The sequence below is a fragment of the Lepus europaeus genome, chromosome 15, assembly GCF_033115175.1.
Source record: "Lepus europaeus isolate LE1 chromosome 15, mLepTim1.pri, whole genome shotgun sequence".
Classification (NCBI taxonomy): domain Eukaryota; kingdom Metazoa; phylum Chordata; class Mammalia; order Lagomorpha; family Leporidae; genus Lepus; species Lepus europaeus.
Window position 1 is genome coordinate 27,833,575 of NC_084841.1, and position 19,220 is coordinate 27,852,794.

Below are 19,220 nucleotides of genomic sequence, written 5' to 3' on the forward strand. Positions count from 1 at the left end.
TCCATTGCTCAGGAAATAATTTATTAAGTCAATTTAAACTAAGCATTGCTACCATTGCAAAAGCATTTGCTCTGAAAAAGATTGAAAAATGCATCATAAAGTTACAGAGTTTAGCAGTAATATCAATATTGATCACATCAAGTACAATTACTGGCAAATGTCATTTAAGCTCTTCTGGTAATTTAATACTTTAAAAGGAACAAATGTATCATCTTATAAACAAACCTGTGGCATTAACAAATTCTTTCAAACACATTTGTAAATACAGTAATAAAAGTTCCTGAGCTCCCATTTCTTATACCAGTGTTTGCCAACCAACATCCACATGATGTTTTATTTGACTGACATTCTCTAGCCTTTTCTTAAAAAAATATTTTATCGCATTCATAAAAATATCTGTGCTTCGAGTCAATTTGTATGCAAATGTTTTATTGTGAATCTACTCATAACTAGAGAAAAATGCCTAGTGTGTGCATGGGCAGCAGAGTTGAGGGGTACTGTGGGATGGGTGGAGGAGACTGTAGAGGGAAGAATTCCTTAGGTGTCAGGACCACCAGGATGGAATACATTTTGTGATATCAAAAACAGGTTCAAGTTCATCTGCATGGTTTGGAGGGGCTTTCACAGGTCAAGCCAGCAGGAATTGCTCTTTTCACATCCTGGCCAGGAAGGTCTTTGTGGGGGGCTTCTCAGTAACCCTATTGTTTATACTCCTTCCTACTCCCACCCTCCTCTCTCACCCTAAGATTTCAAGGATTCTAACATATGGAAGTTGTGTTTCCTAGTCCCTAAATAATAGAGGGCATTGAGAAAGCATAAAAGTTGATTAGCAGATTGTAGGGAGTCTGAGTTAAAGTTTCAGATAGGATTCTGGCAAGAGGTGGCAATATGTAATTTCTGTTTTCTTTCAGGAAATCACATGCAATACTTTTGGAAAATTAGCTACATATGATTTCTCCAGCTTGTCATGAATTGTATCCATCCTGTGGTGACTGACACTCCAAATTTTGCAGCTTAAAAATACAAGTAGGCCCAAGAATTAAGGGTGGATGGCTCCAGTAGAAGCATGGGAGGGTCTGGGTTTCTTTGAAGCCAAATTTTAAAGCATGAGACTCATTTGAAAAAGAAATTTCTCATTCTTCTGTAGGACATGGCATTAGATAATTGAATCACAGTAGAGAATTTGTGAAGCGTACCCCCCATGCCATTTCTCATTGCTCAGCACAAGAATGGTTTCTAGATCTCTATATAATAAAAGGAAAAGGTTATTTATTCCCAGTTCCTCTGATGGATTTTGTCAGAAAAGATGTTGTTAATAACATGGTTGAATCATACTGTTCAGAGATTCCACTTCTAAAAACTGGGTTGGTCCTTCTTGTATTTCACAACATTCAAATGAGCCTCTCTTATTTGCTCCCCGTGCTCCTACTTCCATCTCACTTTACATTTAGCAGCCTCTTAGGTGAAAGGCATGAGGTAAAGGAAGGATATTTTGTCTTGCGATCATACAGAAGGGTGAGGATAAAGGGGGAAACCATTTTGAACCAACTTATATAAAGAATTTCCTGATTATCAATTTTTTAGAAGCAAAAAAACCTTCAAGAAAATTGCTTCAGCCACACACATTATTCTGCTCATTTACATTTCAAACAACATAAAAATATAAAGGAAGGGTAGGCAAAGGAAATAAACATTTATTGAGCCAAGTGCTGAGCTGGATATTTTCAATAATGACATGAACAGAATTATAATAGCCATATTATATTGGGATGCCTAAGATTGTGTTTGGCAAGCATTATCTTTGGCTTGCAGTAAGAATGAAGATGTTATAATAATAGCAGTGAACATTGTCTCCCATACTATTTTACCTATCCATGTTGTCCCCTCAAAATGGAAGGAGACAAATGAATCAACCCATGGCAAATTGAAAGCGCAAAGTGCAGTAACCAAAGATTTGCAGAATGAAAATGCACTGTAACAAATCAGATCATTCTTTAAGGCTAGCAAGAAAAAAAATGGGCATTATAATAACTACATATAGAAATGAGTTTTTAAAATCAAAACCAGATTATTCCTAGCTGACTTTTCCCATAGCCTAGTATATTTGACAGCTAAAAAATAATCACATTAGGAAGAGATTTATTTCTAGGAGGATTAGAAGAATCAAATTGTAAACATTTTAGTGGCAAAAAGTCTGCAAGGAAATTGCTTCAGTCATACTCTTGTTATTCTGTTCATCTCCATTAAAAAACAAACAGAGGAAAGGTAGGCAAGACAAATAAATTCTGACTGTGCAGGCACTGATCTGGGTATTTTCAATAATGATATTTATTATCATGGCTTTGGACAACCATCTTGATGTGACTTATCATTAAGAATACATCTATATTCACTGGTGGTGTTGGTTTTTCACCTGATGACTTCCTGTAAGTCCTTTCTGAATTTACGTGTCAGCTAGGTGTTATAAAATGGAAAAATATAAAAATGGCTACTCAGAAAACCTAGCACAAACCTGCTAAGTGGTGAGTTAAAACTTCTAATAAATAACAACCCCAGTGACTTCTTCTGACAATCACTTTTAATTTCCTACCTAGTGTAGAAGATTTTGCTTGGCATTTGCTAGAAACAGAGGAAAAGCAGAGGTAGTGCTAGCTGTGAAAATATGGAAGCTGATGCTGCCACACCATCTTCACTGCAATATGGCTTTACAGAAGACACAATCACTCAGGAGGCTGGTTCTAGATTACTTTGGTTTCCACATGAGATTTTACATTGTTTAAAATGAATGGTGAAGCACAAAAACAAGCCTCATGATGCAAATAATACTCTGAAGCATTTCTGGCCACTTGGAGCAAAGCTGAGGGGGTTGGCTTAGACAACTGTTGGAGATTACTAAACATCTGACACCCCAGATCAGCTGTACACTGGAATATAACACTACATCTGGACAAAGACTAAGAAAAGAAACTTGTACATTCACCATTTTCACAGAAACACATGATAACATACTTCTTCAATTTTGTCTTACAGACAGACACAATCATATAGAAACTACATGTGGATAGATTCTAAGTAATTAAATAATGGTTTTCATTGGTATTACATGGTGAGCTTCTCAACATGAGGATTATATATTTCAATGTGGTATGTGTTGTTTTTGAACCGCATAAAGCCATTATAATATAAAATAATATAATGGTTACTTTGAAGTCAGGAATATCACATGGCGAATACATCAGATATGCTGCCAAAAAAGGTCAAAGCTTGAGGTTTTTTTTTGTTTCTAAACTACAAGCAGCTTTGAAGGAAGGATGTTAGGACACAAGGGAGGTAGTTACCTTCAAAATTCAAAAACATTGTTTTCAGGAATTTTATAATACAAATTATTTTTCAGAGGTATCTTTTCCATACACTTTTTTGATTTTAGATAACATGATAAAATTGAAATCCTTCCCCTGCCAAGGATTTGCAAAATGTTCACAAAAAAATTAAGACTGCATTTTGGGTTTATCCAATTGAAGCTTAATTTGGCTATAACTATTAAAAGTTATTTTTTAAATGACTACTTCACTTGTCAAAGGTATTAGTTTTATTTCAATCAGCAGCAGGTAAAATGTTAATAGACTATCTGAGAGTTCTGTTCACTGACAACAACCAATTAAGCAGAATATGTTTTTTTACATTAGGTGCCTCAGTGCTTTCCAAATTGAAAGCAGAGCATAAATCACAGGAACTGATTATGCACAAGATGGCCATTGGCATAGAGTGCTATGAATGATGTACACAGCTTCTCACCACAAGCTCAGAACACTGAATAGATTGTAGATTTTGCCATGTCCAGCAAAATATGTGCTTAGTGGGCTACTTGTTGTTATATGTGATCTTGAGTTGGCCAAAACCCCTGAAAACATTCTATTTTCTATTTTTCTCCTTTCATAAATATTGATACTGTGAGGGACCCAGAACAAAAATCACCATCCTGAAAAGTGAAAGTCTGGGGAGAGAAACATTTGATTTTCAGATGATATATACTGCAAATCATGGAAGAAGCCCAACTCTGCTAATCATGGAATAAGTCCAAGTTGTAATTGTAAAGAGATTTCTGATTAAATCACAAGCTTTGTGGCAATCATTGTGTATTTTTGAAATTTCTCTTAAGATCTCCAGTATCTACTCATTAGCATAGCTTGGGTTTATCAACAATCTTAGAATTAGTTTAATACTTAATGAAAGAAGGCTCTAATCTCCAAGATGCAAATCTCTAAATGGGGTGTATTTGGGACCCTCAACTTGGGCTTGGATGTATGTGCTGCTGGTTTAACATTTGATTCATTCTTTGCAGGGTCAAAATCATTGTTTTTCAATAATTTCATTTCTTGCGGATTCTCTATTTGCTACTGAATATTAAGTAACTCTTGGGAAAAATAATAGACCCTGAAGAGAGGAAGTAGAAGCTCCTCAGTATCTAAGGCTAGGCAAGAAGAGTTACATCAGTTGGACTTGGAGGGCCATATCTCTGTTTTTCTCATAAATATTGTTACAGACATGCTGTTTCATGACTTCACTGCTTAGGTCAAGGCTATGTAAGCAACACTTGCTTGCACTGTATATGGGCCTTGACCTGAAAGCCTGGATATTATTTATGATCATGATAATTAAAGACAGAACTGGAAGAGGCCTTAGGCACATTTTTGGTCAACTCACTTTTTTAACAGGTGAGGAAACTTGTTGTCAGAGTTTTAAGGACTCATTCAAGTTAACATAGCCTGTTTAGTGGCAGAGATTTGACTTAGACCTGCACATATTTTTTTTGATGACACTATTGTGCTTGAATCAGAAAAGCAAATTTGTTCAGTGAAGTACATGTGAGACTTTCTTCAATGAAAAATCTATGTTAACAACAGTTGGAAAGGTAATTCAAAGTCATTAATATTTTCCAATCTCTGTGCAAAGTTCCAATGTGTGTGCAATGTGCTTTTAAAGCCCTGGCAATTCATTGGCATTCAAAAGGGTATCACTAGATTTTAAAGTGAAGAATGTAGAATTATAAGGTGGCAGGTTTATGCCCAAATCATAGCCAGACCAAATTTCTTATGAGGAGAAGTAAATTACACTATAATTCCCATCAACTTGGTGGTATTACAATTAAACAATATATGAAAACCCAATGAACAACCCCAGCGAGCTGGTCCTTGGACTATTCTGTCATTTTCTTTCTGGCCTTACCTCTCCTTGGTTCTCCTTTCAGTTACATAAAAGGGAAATTTTACTTTCTAATCAATATACTTTTTTTTTTTACAAAAAATGCAAATTTTTTAAAAAAGCAAAGGAAGGCACTTTGTAATACGTGTACAAATCTGTTTCTTCACTAAGGAGACAGGGAAGTTGCTAAAGTAGGACCAAGTTTTTCCACAAGTGATGGACAGCCAGAGGGTTGGGGGGAGGGGGGGGTGGGCAGTTCAAGAAAGAACTAGATTTTCTTTTTTTCCAAAAATGAACTGCTCACCAGAACTCAGGGCCCTTTAGCTGCTCATTAACACATAGGATTCTTCAGTTCAGTTGGGTCACCATAGGACCAAGAGTCAAACTACTTTGATCTTGTGTAGGCAGCAAGGGGTCAACCCTTTCAGAAGAAAGTAGTTAAAAACTAGAGTCTTTAGTACATAATTAACTACCAGGATTGGTCTTAGGCACTTCAGAGAATGCAAAGTCTATTAAGCGTCAGTGGCATAGGTGATAATAACCTGTCTGCCTATTAAGTGCCATATATAACTTTGTTAAAACTGATCAGAGAACACTTTGCTGTTTGGGTCATAAACCTCCATAAATCATACCTCGATTATTATCCAGTTCACATGTGCTTTGTAACTTGGATATTTTGGTATTTTTATTAAATAAAAATTCAATTTGCTTTTTAAATTCAGAGGACAACCTCTATAAGCTAAATGTGCAATATTTGTTCATAATGTATGATGAGGGGGGAAAATCAACATCCAGATAGAAGAGGAGACATTTGGAGCAGTTAGACTCAGAAAGGAATGAATATGGCTTAATTCAGCAAAAGATCATTTTTTCCTAAGGATTAGTGTTTCATTCAGTAAGACTCTTTTCTCTATGAATGAACATGCACATTATCTTAGAATAAGTTTCTGCATCTAGACAACTGATAAAAGGTGTGGGCAATATATTAAGACCAATTAGAACTGAGGATTTAAAAAGTGAAGTGAGGCAAGTGCATTACTGAGGATTACTTCCCATTTGCATGAGGAAGAGCAATTATTTGATATAGGAATTAAGATACAAGGCATTGGTTTTAATTATTTCTGTAGGAAAATAGTCAGTGAGTCACGGAAACAAGGAGGCAGAATTTAAAATGAACTTAGAGATTATTTTGTCCAGCATCTTCAGAGGAAGCTGAGACTCGGAGAAGAGAGTGGATCCAAGGCAAAACAGCTAGAACTAGAACCCAGATTTCTTGATCTCTAGTATACATTCTTTCATTGAAGCAACTGTCTCCTTAGTGGAAAATATGTAGGACCATTAAAAAAAAAAAAAAAACTAGTTCAAATAAAGAGTTTTAACTGACCGTGGAATTATAGTCTTGGTTTTTTTTAATGAGTAACTAATTGGTGTTTTAAGGATTTAGTTCAAGATTTTAGGCATAGCATGTTTTCATGTCTGCAAAATTGTTTGTCAGAAGTGGATTGTTTATAAGTTTTTGAAGGTGATATCTACCTATCAATCAATCAATTGATCAATGAAGGATGGACTATGCTAGAAAGATTAGGTGTATGTTGGCTTTGAACATCATTGTCTTTTTGTTCAGTGTTCCTGAAGGTGGGCTGTATTCCCTGGCCCTCTAGGAAGTTGTGTGTATTTTACGGGCCATTCTCTTATCTAGAACTCACATAGGATTCTCTGTGATGTGACTCTTTAATCCCTCATAGGTTTTGCTGTGTTCCCTTCTCCTCATGCACAGTGTTGTTCACTGCAAGTCAAACTGATTTGGCTAAATTTTCCAAGCCAGGATTGTTTCCATGTACTAAAGTAACCTTTAGTGGAAATGGTCATTAAAGTAGTGCTTCTCCAACTTCAATGTACACTTGAATCATCTGGAGATTTCGGTAAAATGCAGATTCTGATTCTGAAGGTCTGGTTGGGGCCTGAGATTCTGCAAACAGAATTTACAAACAGTGCCCAGATCATGGAAATGCAGCTTGTCCTTAGACACACGAGAATGGAGGATCTGGGAGATTGAATGAACTTGGACAATTTCCTGTCACTATGAGCTTTTTGAGGTGGAATGTTTTACTCACAGAGGTGAGTCAAGTTCTCTATGCCCCGTTAGTGAATGGATACAGACAGTGGGTTTGCCAATAGGCAAAATGAAAAATAGAAGGAGGCAGTTTGTACAGTAGATAAATTATAGGTGTTCCCTTTAAATGAAGATCCAAGCTTTGGACCCCTCTCAAGAGGCCTGCCCTTGGAACTGACCTGGAGAGTTTGACTACTATTCCCTGACCTTTGGAGCTGTTCTTATCGCTCTACAGATGTTTGGTTTCCTAGAACTTTTACTTAGACTCTTCTCATGTGAGCACATTTCTACCTCAGCCAAGATTTTGCAAACTGATCTACCCCAGAGAGATACTAACTGCTGGCTTTGTTTAAAATATTTTTTGCTTTCCAAAATTTATCAGAGAAATAAAACAAAAGCAAACTTCTTTCTCTGAAACAGTGTTAAAAGTCACCCCTCTTATTTTTCATGGTAATGTCATGAAGATTCACCCCATAGAAGGTCAGAGACCCCAGACCAGCCCTCTCCTTATGGGGTGACAGGGAGGAATAACTTCTGGAATGGGATCCTGGTTGTTGTGTGAAGTATCCTAAAGGTAAATAGAATCAGATAATCTACACAATGATGTGTTGGAAACTGAATTTTGTTACCCACTTCATATTTCTCAATGGCTTTAGGGTTGGTGTGGCGTTGTACTCCACAAACAGAAACTGCATATACAACTATGTGCTGTAAATACTACAACCTCGTAGCAGAAAACACTGTGCCCACTGAATACGTAAACAGCTGTACTGGGAAGATAGAAAATAGTCTTTTATTTTACCTAAGTGATAGAAAAATAGTCTTCAAAAATACATTGTTACACTTGGGGGTTCATAATAAAGTAGAATTTGTATGTACAATAAGGCAGTATTTCTATTAGCATCCTGCTATGATTATCTTTTAAATTAAAGTTAGTCTTTTGGGATGTTTTATCCTCCAAGAAAAGATTAGGGTATATAATAAATTATCTATCCTGCTGAAATGAGGCAGGAAAACATTTTAAAAGAATTTGTCACATGAAATTCATTTGCCTCTTGTGTAAGAAAATTTCACTTTCCTAAACTATATTCTCCAGAGGCTTTGGAATGAAATAAAATTCAGGGATGGGAGAGAAATGTATCCTGAACTTATTAAAAGTATCTTAAGGAAACATTGGAGGCCTCCCTTTACTTGCGTACGGGCAATGTGTCAGTAAGGTGCCAGAACTTACGTCAATGATTTGTCAAGTGTTCTGGGATGCATTCTTTCCTTAAATGTGTTATATTTGGGTAATTATAATAAAAATGATAGTGTGGTATAAAGATTAAACAATTGGCTTTCAAAAGTGGTTTTCATGGCATTTTCCACATAGCTGTCATCTCCCTGTGGTAAGCATTTTGACCATATCATTTCTTTTTGGCACAAACCAAACCATGAAAGCCTTTTCCAGAGGAGATACCTATCGGCACTGTCCCTCAAGAGTACGAAGCAATGTGCTTTTATTTCATCAAGCATATAATTGTATAATGAATAGCAAAGAGGAAATCTACAAATCACAGTTAGGAAATGAAATGATTTGTTCTGGAATCAGCTATTGAAGAAAAAAGGCAAGTGGCTGAAAATTGAGCATGAAAAGGAGAAACCGTGAGCTTGAGTAAGCGTCATTCTAACCACATTCTCGAGCACACACTAGTAGACCGTATTTCTTGGATTCTGTAGTGTTACCTGAAAGGAAATCACATTTGAAACAATCATCCCATGAGTCAAGCTATCAATGAAGGGAGTGCATGAGACATGCAGGATCCAGGTAATCCAGCCCCCCCCGCTGGAGTCTGCAGTCGTTTGGGGCCATGGAGAAGCTGGACAGGTCTTTCTCAGCTTGGTTCTGAGAAGGTGATGGCGGAGCCTCCTTGGTTGACTCTTCAAACAAAGCCACGTTTTGGACTCTTGGATCTTGCACTAACACCAGGATGTTGTTATCCATAACCCTGGACACTTTAGCGTACTCCTTGCTGGTTTCAGGGGTCCCAGCCTTCCCAGTCTGGTCACCATTCTCTTTCTGTTTCAGTAGCAATGATAGTGCTCCATCTTTGTTGACCTTGTGAATCTCCACATAATCCAGCGGCTTTGGGGAGGTAAAGGGGGGTTTCTCTTTGGGCAGCAGCCATCCTGTGTCTTGCTCAGCCTTGGAATGGGAGCTCTCCACTTCTCTCTGCTTGGTTGCCTTTTCCTCTCCTCCAGCCTCAATGGTTTTAGAGGATTGTAAAGCATCTTTGTCTGTTTTGTCCAGTGAAGTGGCCAGTGCACCTGCTGGGCTCATGGCCAGCTTACACATGTCAGCAATGTTGTGGTAAGGAGAATTTGGGTTGTGCTGACTGGGCTGCAGTAAAGGCCATGTTGAAGATTTGGACCCACTGACACTCAGGTAGGGCATTTTGCCTACCAGGCTTATAGTCTGGGGGTCCCAAGTGTGGGTGACATTTGCTTTGGGCTTCTTTGGCTGCTCAATAACCTCAGGGGTATGGAACGTGGACGGATTAGCCTGGGGCTCCTCACACTTTTCAGACAAAAGGGAAGGACTGCCACAGCTTCCCCGGCCAGAGTCGTTGTCAGGATCGAGGTGTGTGGGTTTCATGCCTGGACCGGAGTGTTCTTTTGAGTGGGCTGGCATCAGCCGCTGGTCCTCACTGTCGTCCACTTCTAGAAACTCCACCAGCAAGTCCTCACAGTCAGCAGTGGGAGGGAAGTCCTGACATCCCAAGGCACTCAGGAGTTCCTCAGACCTGCCCTTCTGTTGAACAGACACAAGGAGAGCTGCCTGTTAACTTCCCTCTTCTCTCCTCCCATCTCTCCTACTTTTCCTCCTTTTTTGCCAGCCTCTGACGCAGGTCAGGTGCTGGTGTCTGGCCTGTTTTATTATTTATTGCAGAATATATTACTTTGGACACACTGCTTTCTGAATCTCAGCTCCATTTTTAAACTGGGGACAATACTACCCATTTGGGAGGGTTCTTTTTGAGGATTAGAGGTAATACAATTAAGAATACTAAAACATTTTTTGATATGAAAGTATGTATTTTATCATTATATCTCCATGGCTAGCAGGTTGAATTGTGAGGTAGACAGTAGTTAGTTTAGTTAGCTAAGACATTCATGAAAGGTCAATGCTAGGCTGGATAGTGGTGGAAGAGCACTTGACCAGCAACCTGAACTCTGGGCTCTAGTCCCTGGTCTGATATTCATAGCCAAAATGAATGCAGATAAGCCAAATTCTCTGGCATTTCCTTTTCCTATTGTTGCACTGTTGGCTCCACAGTAGTCAAGTGGCATGTGCTTTTACATTCAAGTAATTCCATATACATCCATAAATATGTGTGTGTGTGTGTGTGTATCTCACCATTGAGCTGAAGGTCTAGTTGAAACTTTTTATTTCAATACAGAGGAAAATTTAAAATGTCCCAACCCCACTTTTCATTCAAAACATTTAAATGGATTTCCCTCTTCAATCAGTCTAAATAGATCCTGGCAAATACCAGCCTCCACTGTACTCACCCCGTCTCAGCTCCAACAATTTCAATAGAATATTTTGTTTCCACAGCCTTATGGAAAGAACCTTCTAGTGGAAGCTATTACCAGTACAGGATGGAGGGATTGATTGTAGGTCCCCACTTTGTAATAATCAAAATACTTGCCCCTAAGTTGATTTTTTCATAAAATGTTTATCTCTGTGTGCTTATGTACAGACCTGGTAAATCTAGCAAGTACTACTATGTGTTTTCATGTTTTCTTGGCTTTCTCTCCTTGCCCTCTGACATTCTGTGTCTGATCGTAAGCACCCTTGCTCCCCACACATCTTTTCTGTTAACACACATGCTGATGAGCAGAAACAGCTGGGGAAGGATGGTTAAGCCGGCCAGACTAGCTCGAGAGGGATTGCGTGTGCAAGTGTGATGTTAATTGTTACAAAGCTGTGAGTCATGTTCTCTGTCTTTGGCACTTACCTCCAGCAGATGAGTATCAAATCCTTTTATTTTTGGCCCAGGAACTGGTGGAAAGATGCAGGTCACCATGCTACAAAATAATTTGTGAAATTGGATAAATGAGTCATCTTTTCACTTTGTAATTTTTGAAAGATCAGTATTATCTCCAAAATTACTGCTACATGATCTGTGGGCGATGGAGTTAGAGTTCTCAGGCTACACAAGACTAGTAATCAATGATGAAGAAAATAATTACAGAGACCCCCATTAACACTTGCTGTGGTTAATTTAGGAGGATGATTTTGAAGTTGGTGGATTATTCAGATTTTTTCCTTCTCATGATTTCATCCGTGCTTGCCAGATTGTTACTATTTCTCAACTGTGAACCTCTTTTTGATGGGAAGAGTACTGGCCTCAAAGGAACCTATTTTTTTTTTTTAATGAGTGAACACTGCAAAACTAATGGCTAAAATGAGGTGCTTGGATTATCTGCAGGTTCCCATCATCTGTCTATTATCTTTTTTTGTTGCCATTATCCCTGACAACCATGACTGGGAGAAGGATTGAGAGACAATGCAGTACCTATAGCCCTTCAAAGCCACTGCCCAGATCATAATCAAACAGATGATGGTAGAAAGAACAGCCACAAAGATCCACACGGTTATATCTTTCATGGTAGAGTCTGAAAAACAAACAGCCAGGAAACTTTGATCACATACAGTATCATTAAAAAAGAAAACAAAACAAACCTATGAATAAAACTTGAATAAAGAGTCCCCCCCCATCCTCCCACACACCTATCTCTTTTCATTTGAAGAGCAATCCAAAGCAAAGTAGCATCAGTGGGAAGTTTAACTTTTTTCAATATTAAATATATTTCAATAAGTTACATATATTTTTATAGTGCTCTATAAATTTTAAAATCCTTTCACATATTCTTTTACTTGAGTCTTAAAGAGGATATCTGAGGGCATATGGTTAGCTGAAGTTATAATCATAAAGCTAACATCTATTCCATTCTTACATTCTTAAGCTCTTTACATACATTGCCTTGTTTTATAGACAGGAAAATAGAAAAGAGTAATTTATTCATGGTCACATCACTATAGAAGTGAAGTCTGGGATTTGAACCCAGGCCTTCCACCTCTAGGCCCTGCGCTTTTATTTAGTATGACCCAGAGGTGGGCAAAATGCAAGTCCTAACTCACTCTTCAGTGCTCTTTCCAGAAAGCTAAGCCAATGAAAGCACTGATACTTTGGCCAGGCAACTTATTAGAAGAGCTAGAATTTGCCAGGTGGTTCTGAAAAAGTCTAACTTCCCTGAGCTTCCATTTCCTCTTTTAATTCCTAACAGTCATGAAATTCTCTCTGAAGACCTGGGAGAGTTGGGAAGCCTAAACAAAGTAATGAATTTTTGTAAAAATACACCAGAAACACAAGATGAATTATGACCCTATGAATAGACGCCACCAAATTTATTGGTACTTTATTAGAACTGAGTGCCTCTTGTATACTGTGCCTTAACTGAGAGACCAAGACATAATCTATGTCAGACGTTAAACATCAGTTCATGTTGTTGAGATGGGAAATCACTGAACAGACTTTGGGGGGACTGGATCATGACCTTGACTGGATGGGCAGGTGTGGCAGATGGGGAAGATAGGATGACTGACCATTAGGCCCTCTGAGACAGTTTCTGCAACCCTATCCTAGAAACTGGTCCTCACTGACAGTGACCCAGGGAGCCATGCCACCCTTCCAAACATCCTTTCATGAGGTAGAAGGACCACAGACCCACTTGTATTTCTTGCTCTGGTGAAGACTCAAAGTAGTTTTTCCATTAGTAGTTATTATGTGCAGGTTTGCCATCTTAAAAATATTTAGAATATGAGTCAAAGGTAGCCAAGAAACTCACCATTAGGTATCTGAATGGAGCTCTCAGGGCTCCACACACTCCAGAACCCATGATCTGGCTTGCAGCGAACCTGGACAAGGTATTTCTGTCCTGGATATAAGCTGAGAATCTTAAACTGTGTCTGCTGCCCAGCAAAATGAGTCTAAAGAAAACAATTTTTTATTTAGGTTATGAAGAAAACGACTTCTTCCCTAAATAACAAGCTATTGGAAGAGTTAAGCTGTATTAATTATACTTAGAGAATACATTGTTATCACCTTCTCACCTGCTTAGCTCTGTGTTTTCTTTCTCTTGAAAATGTTCATACCAAACCTTAACAGATTTCCCCTATCTGGAACTCTATTTCAGACAGACAAACATTTACTCCTCCACTCTACTTTATGAAAGGCAGTTAATAAATGTAGAAGGAATAATGAAATTGCATAGTTCTTACTGTATAAGCGCTAACCAAGCAACTAACTCAAGGATTGTTCATTGGTGTTAAAACCACTAAAAGGGGGAGAGCTGGGTATTCATGCACACTGAAATAATAATGCATGAATTAAACATGACTTTATAACCAAGGAATCAGTTTGTCATCTCTCCATCCCACACATTAGTTTTAGAATCACTTATGGGAATTAAAGGGATGGTTTGTGTCTCCACCAATACAATGCAACGTGAAGCACATAATATACTCTCTGAAGTATGCTGCCCCAAAACTGTTCAACCAGAATCTGATCTAATGTTTCATTACAGGAAGTATGGAGTTAGAGAAATTAGCTAAATGACCCCACAGACAGCAAATCAGACCAATAAAGAATGTGGGACATCCTATGGGACCAGTGGCCTGGCATTCTATGGGACAAGTATTATAAGAACCAGCCACAGTGTGTGGTCCTGGAGACAAATGAACTATTAGTCATGTTCTTGAAGCAGCTGGTGGGAGGGTATTAAAATATGGACTGGCTGCTAGATGATGTTAAGGAATTTTCATTAAGTTTCCTATTTGTGATCTTATTATTTTGGATGTGTTCAGGAATGGTCCCTTTTTAAAGGGGCTTGTATTAAAGTGTTTGAGGGTAGAAGAATGTTAGGATGATTGTAACTTACTGTATTATTTCTTTACATTGATATATTTATATAAATGCTTATTTATTTATTTTTATTTATTTATTTGAAGGGAAGAGAATAGGGGTAGTGGTATCTTCTATCCATGCTTGCAATAGCCATGGCTGAGCCAGGTCACAGACAGGAGCCTAGAATTCCACGTGGGTGGGCAGGAAACCAAGTATTTGGGGCATTATCTAATGCTTTCCCAGGCACATGAGCAGGAAGCTGGATAAGAAGTGTGGAGTAACCAGGACTCAAACTGGCACTCTGGGAATGCAGGTGTCCCAAGTGGTAGCTTAATCTGCTGCACAACAATGCCCACTCCTTGGAGCATTTTAAAGTGAATGCAAGCACAGCTGTTGCCCACGGACAGATTATGCTGAAGATCTCCCTGACCACCACCCCTGGTATCACTGAAGTACTCCCATAGTTGTCCACAGCTAAGATATACTTAGGGAGGAGACTGGATCCTGGGGGGGGCAGGCTGTGCAGTACAAGGAGCCCCCTTCAATTCCAACGGGGGGGCCTTTCCATATCTGAGTGGGTCATGTTTGTATTGAGAAGCCTACGTCATAGCCTAATAATTAGGAGGAAGGTCCTCTTGATTATGAGGGCTCCATCCTTGCCAAAAGACATGTTTCCTGTTTGACTCACCTCCCACTCAGCTGCTTTCTCAGGTTTTAATCGAATTTCATACTGTAGTGTGAGCCAACCAGATCTTACATCAACCAAGGTAGGTGGAAGCCACTTTGTCCACAAGTAGGGTTTTCTGTCCTCTGGATGTTTTACTTCCAAAGTCAGGTTCACAGGAGGGTCTGGTTCAACTGTAGATGGAAAAGAAACTTCAATAGCATTCATTGCTGGTACCTTTTATTTGGCTCTGCTGTTTTTGATTATGATTGCATTTTCTATTTATCAGCCTGCTCTGCCTGCTGCATTTCCACAAGCCCCATGCCATCTGCCTCTTAGAATGTCATCTGTCACGTTGGTCCTTGAAAATGAGGTTGGATAGACAGAATAACATGCAGCTGAGATTTCATTCTCATCATGCTCTCTGCTTTCTACCAACCTGGGTTATTTTCATGATGAGAGGGAGTAGGTGATACAAATTGGGCTGGGATTTGAAAGTGGGAGTTGGGATGGAAGACTCAGCAGGGAACTTAACATAGGTTATTTTCCTCAGCTGGGAACTGGAACTAGATAATGTTTGCATAGCATAGAGACAGAAGAAATACCACCGAATCGAACATTTTAAAATGGTTAATATGTTCAGATCTGGCTGAAGAGCCCATGAGAGTATTGTAGGCATGGAAAGCCAAGACATTCTTGGAAAAAAAAAAGAAGAAGAAGAAGACCTAAATGAGGATCTCAGCGAGTGTGATCCCAGTGGAAAGAACGGGGCCATCAAGGTAGGAGGTACCTTTCTCTGAAGGGAGGAGAGAACTTCCTCTTTGACTATGATCCTGTCAGAATCAGATCGAAGTCAGCGAACCCTAAAGGCTTCCATAGCCTTGGCAACTCATGACTAGAGCCTAGGGAGATTACTGACGCCATAAACAAGAGTGTTAAATTGTTAAATCAACATCAAGAGTCACTGTGTACCTATGTCCCATGTGGGATCTGTTCTTAATGGGTTGTCCAATGTGAAGTAATGATATAGCTAGTACTGAAACAGTATTTTTACACTTTGTGTTTCTGTGTGGGTGCAAACTGATGAAATCTTTACTTAGTATATACTGAATCGATCTCCTGTATATAAAGATAATTGAAAATGAAAAAAAAAAAACAAACCAAAAACCTTGGTGTTAAATTGGAAATTACATAGAAAATTAATCAATTTTTAAAAAAATATCATGTAGGATCTCTGTCATTAATGTGCTGTGCACTGTTATTTAATGCTATAACTAGTACTCCAATAGTATTTTTTCACTTTGTGTTGCTATGTGAGGGCAAACTGTCAAAATCTTCATATATACTAAACTGATTTTCTGTACATAAAGAAAATTGAGAGAGCGGCAAGATGGCAGAATAGGCAGGGAGCACACTATTAGTCTGGGGGAAAGACAGTTTAATATAAGTGGAGATACTGCAGGGTCAAGGAAGAGTAGGGGACGAAACAGCAGAGGAAACTCTTCCGGAACTAGTGATTCACAGTGGACCTGCGTGGAGAGCGTGGGAGCCTAAGTTCGGGACACCAGCGGCAGACTCAACACACCAGCGCTGGAACGCGAGGTGAGCCGAACCTCAATAGCCCGAGACGCCAGCGGGCAAGCGGAAAGAGGAGGCTAGAGGGAACGAGGCTTGAAACTCCGTGGGGAAAAATTCACCAGGCTAACTAGAAGAGAGAGAGGAAAAAAATAAAAAAAGTGATCGATACGGACACAAGTTTCTCTCTCTCCGCTCACCTCTCAAAGGCGAGCGAGACAGAGCAGGCGCCATTTTGGACATACGTCATAAGCAGGGCGACCTCAGGTCTGCACCGGCCCTGAGCCTAGCAGAAACACCAGACTCTGGGGGGAGGGGTGAAATAACAGGAGATTAGGATCTAACTTGGCAACCCAGTGGGAGACTGCAGGAGAATTGGAGCCCACACTGAGGGCAGCACAGATTCCCTGTGTGGTCCTTGGGAAAGAGCTTCCGATCTCTGGCTCCTGTGGGTATATCATTCGCCTGCTAACTACCTCCAATTACATTCAGCTGTGCGGAATTACTTCCCTTTTGAATCAAAAAAAGAGAGATTTACCACACCTAACCTGGGAGTGTCATCTTTGACACACCCTCAACCCTGAGGAACCAAACACAGCTCTCAGTCCACACTCATCTCAAGCATCTAAGGCTCCACCGAAAGCAGACAGTCCACTTAATATAGAGCCATAGTGTAACAAGAAAAAACACCACAGTGAAGAAACCAAATATCTCCAACATGCCAAACAACAAACGCAAAAACCAAGCTAACAAGAACAAGGAAGACACTATGACGCCCCCAAATGAAAAAGACACCCCAGTTCAAGATTATGAAGATGATGAGATCGAAGAAATGCAAAAAGCGGATCTCAAAAAATTGATAAGAACATAAAGAAGTTCTCAAAAACAAATTCTTGAACTACAGAAATCCTTCATGGACAAGATAGAAAATCTCTCTCGTGAAAGTGAAATATTAAGGAGGAATCAAAATGAAATGAAACAACTAGTGGAACAAGAAACTGTGATAGTGACGAGAAATCATAATGAAATGAAGAATTCAATAGACCAAATGACAAACACATTAGAGAGCCTTAAAAACAGAATGGGCGAAGCAGAAGAGAGAATATCAGACTTAGAAGACAGAGAACAGGAAAGGAAACAGGCAAACCAAAGAAAAGAAGAAGAAATTAGAAATCTAAAAAATATTGTCGGGAATCTACAGGATACTATTAAAAAAACTAACATTCGGGTTCTAGGAGTTCCTGAAGGCATGGAGAGGGAGAAAGGATTAGAAGGCATTTTCAGTGAGATACTAGCAGAAAATTTCCCAGGTTTGGAGAAGGACAGAGGCATCTTAGTACAGGAAGCTTATAGAACCCCTAATAAACATGACCAAAAGAGATCCTCAACATGACATGTTGTAATCAAACTCACCACAGTGAAACATAAAGAAAAGATCCTAAAATGTGCAAGAGAGAAACGTCAGATTGCTCTCAGAGGATCTCCAATTAGACTCACAGCAGACTTCTCATCAGAAACCCTACAAGCTAGAAGGGAATGGCGAGACATAGCCCAGGTACTAAGAGAGAAAAACTGCCAGCCCAGAATACTATATCCTGCAAAGCTCTCATTTGTGAATGAAGGTGAAATTAAGACTTTTCATAGCAAACAGAAACTGAAAGAATTTGTTGCCACTCATCCTGCCCTGCAAAAGATGCTTAAAGATGTGTTACACACAGAAACACAGAAACATGGTCACCAATATGAAAGAAAATCAATCAAAGATACATTTTAATTTCTGTGACCTGAATCTGTGTATCATATGTTTTAAACGTGTTGGTAGAAAGAAACTAAAAACATTTTAGATGGTTGTGCTTAAGTTTACTGGTTAAACAAACTACACCATGTTAGATATTTAAGAGGTGTTTTCAAACACATGATTCTTAAAATTTATAGAAGGCATTGGACCTTCTGGTAAATGTTTTCTTAAGTTGTTATCTAATGGTTGAAACGGTTTGCTAAGTATTCATGTAATATTGCTATTGTCAGCAAGTGATCTAGGACTTGCTCCCTCATTTCTCTATTCTAAGCCCAACTTGTTCTTTCATTTCTCTATTCTCCTCAAGGTAGGAAACTAATTCTATTATGAAGGAATCTGTAGGATGCACAATTTAATCTTTAGACCTTATAAAAGAGATGGCTAACATTTTTCTGTAATAGCATAGCCAAAATAAGAACTTAAATAATAATCTCATAGCTAGATTCACTTCGCCATCAGTGAAATATACAGTAAGTAGAAAAAACCTCCCTTTCAGACCAAAGGGAAAGAAAGTTTTAAAGTGAGAATATAATTTTCCTCATGGGCATTGTCTACCTTAGAAAAACTACTACAGAACATGCCTGTGACTATAGACTTGTAGTTCAGGCCACAGAAGATTAGAGATGGGACTTGGGCACTCCCTTGACTTGCATCCTCTGGTCTGCTTTAACACAAACCAGGAGGAAAAGAAAGCTCGGCATCAGAAGCAATGGGTGGCAGGCCTATTAATGGCTGATCTGTACAGTGATCTGCCCTCAAGGAGACCCAACAGGCCAGTCCACTGCAGTGGCTTGCAATGTGGTAAGCCTGGGCTTCAGCAGAAGTCAGCTTGTGAAGAGCCCTGGCAGCTCTGCCAAGAGTTGGATCACTGGAAATGGACCTGCCCTGGAGTCGAAGGATGCCCAGGTCAGAGCC

At 39.1% G+C, this 19,220-nt stretch overlaps 1 protein-coding gene across 3 annotated transcripts in view; it reads right to left on the minus strand.

Moving 5' to 3' along the window:
- PRLR (prolactin receptor) overlaps positions 1 to 19,220 on the minus strand; it is a 201,165-nt gene continuing 181,945 nt past the window's right edge. For all 3 annotated transcript variants that reach the window (XM_062211716.1, XM_062211718.1, XM_062211719.1), the window contains 5 exons: positions 14,957 to 15,126; positions 13,211 to 13,352; positions 11,878 to 11,977; positions 11,317 to 11,386; positions 1 to 10,106 (listed from right to left, as the gene is read on the minus strand). In XM_062211716.1, coding sequence (XP_062067700.1) covers positions 9,087 to 10,106; positions 11,317 to 11,386; positions 11,878 to 11,977; positions 13,211 to 13,352; positions 14,957 to 15,126 — 1,502 coding nt within the window. In that variant the 3' untranslated portion in view covers positions 1 to 9,086. The remainder of the gene's footprint in view (positions 10,107 to 11,316; positions 11,387 to 11,877; positions 11,978 to 13,210; positions 13,353 to 14,956; positions 15,127 to 19,220) is intronic.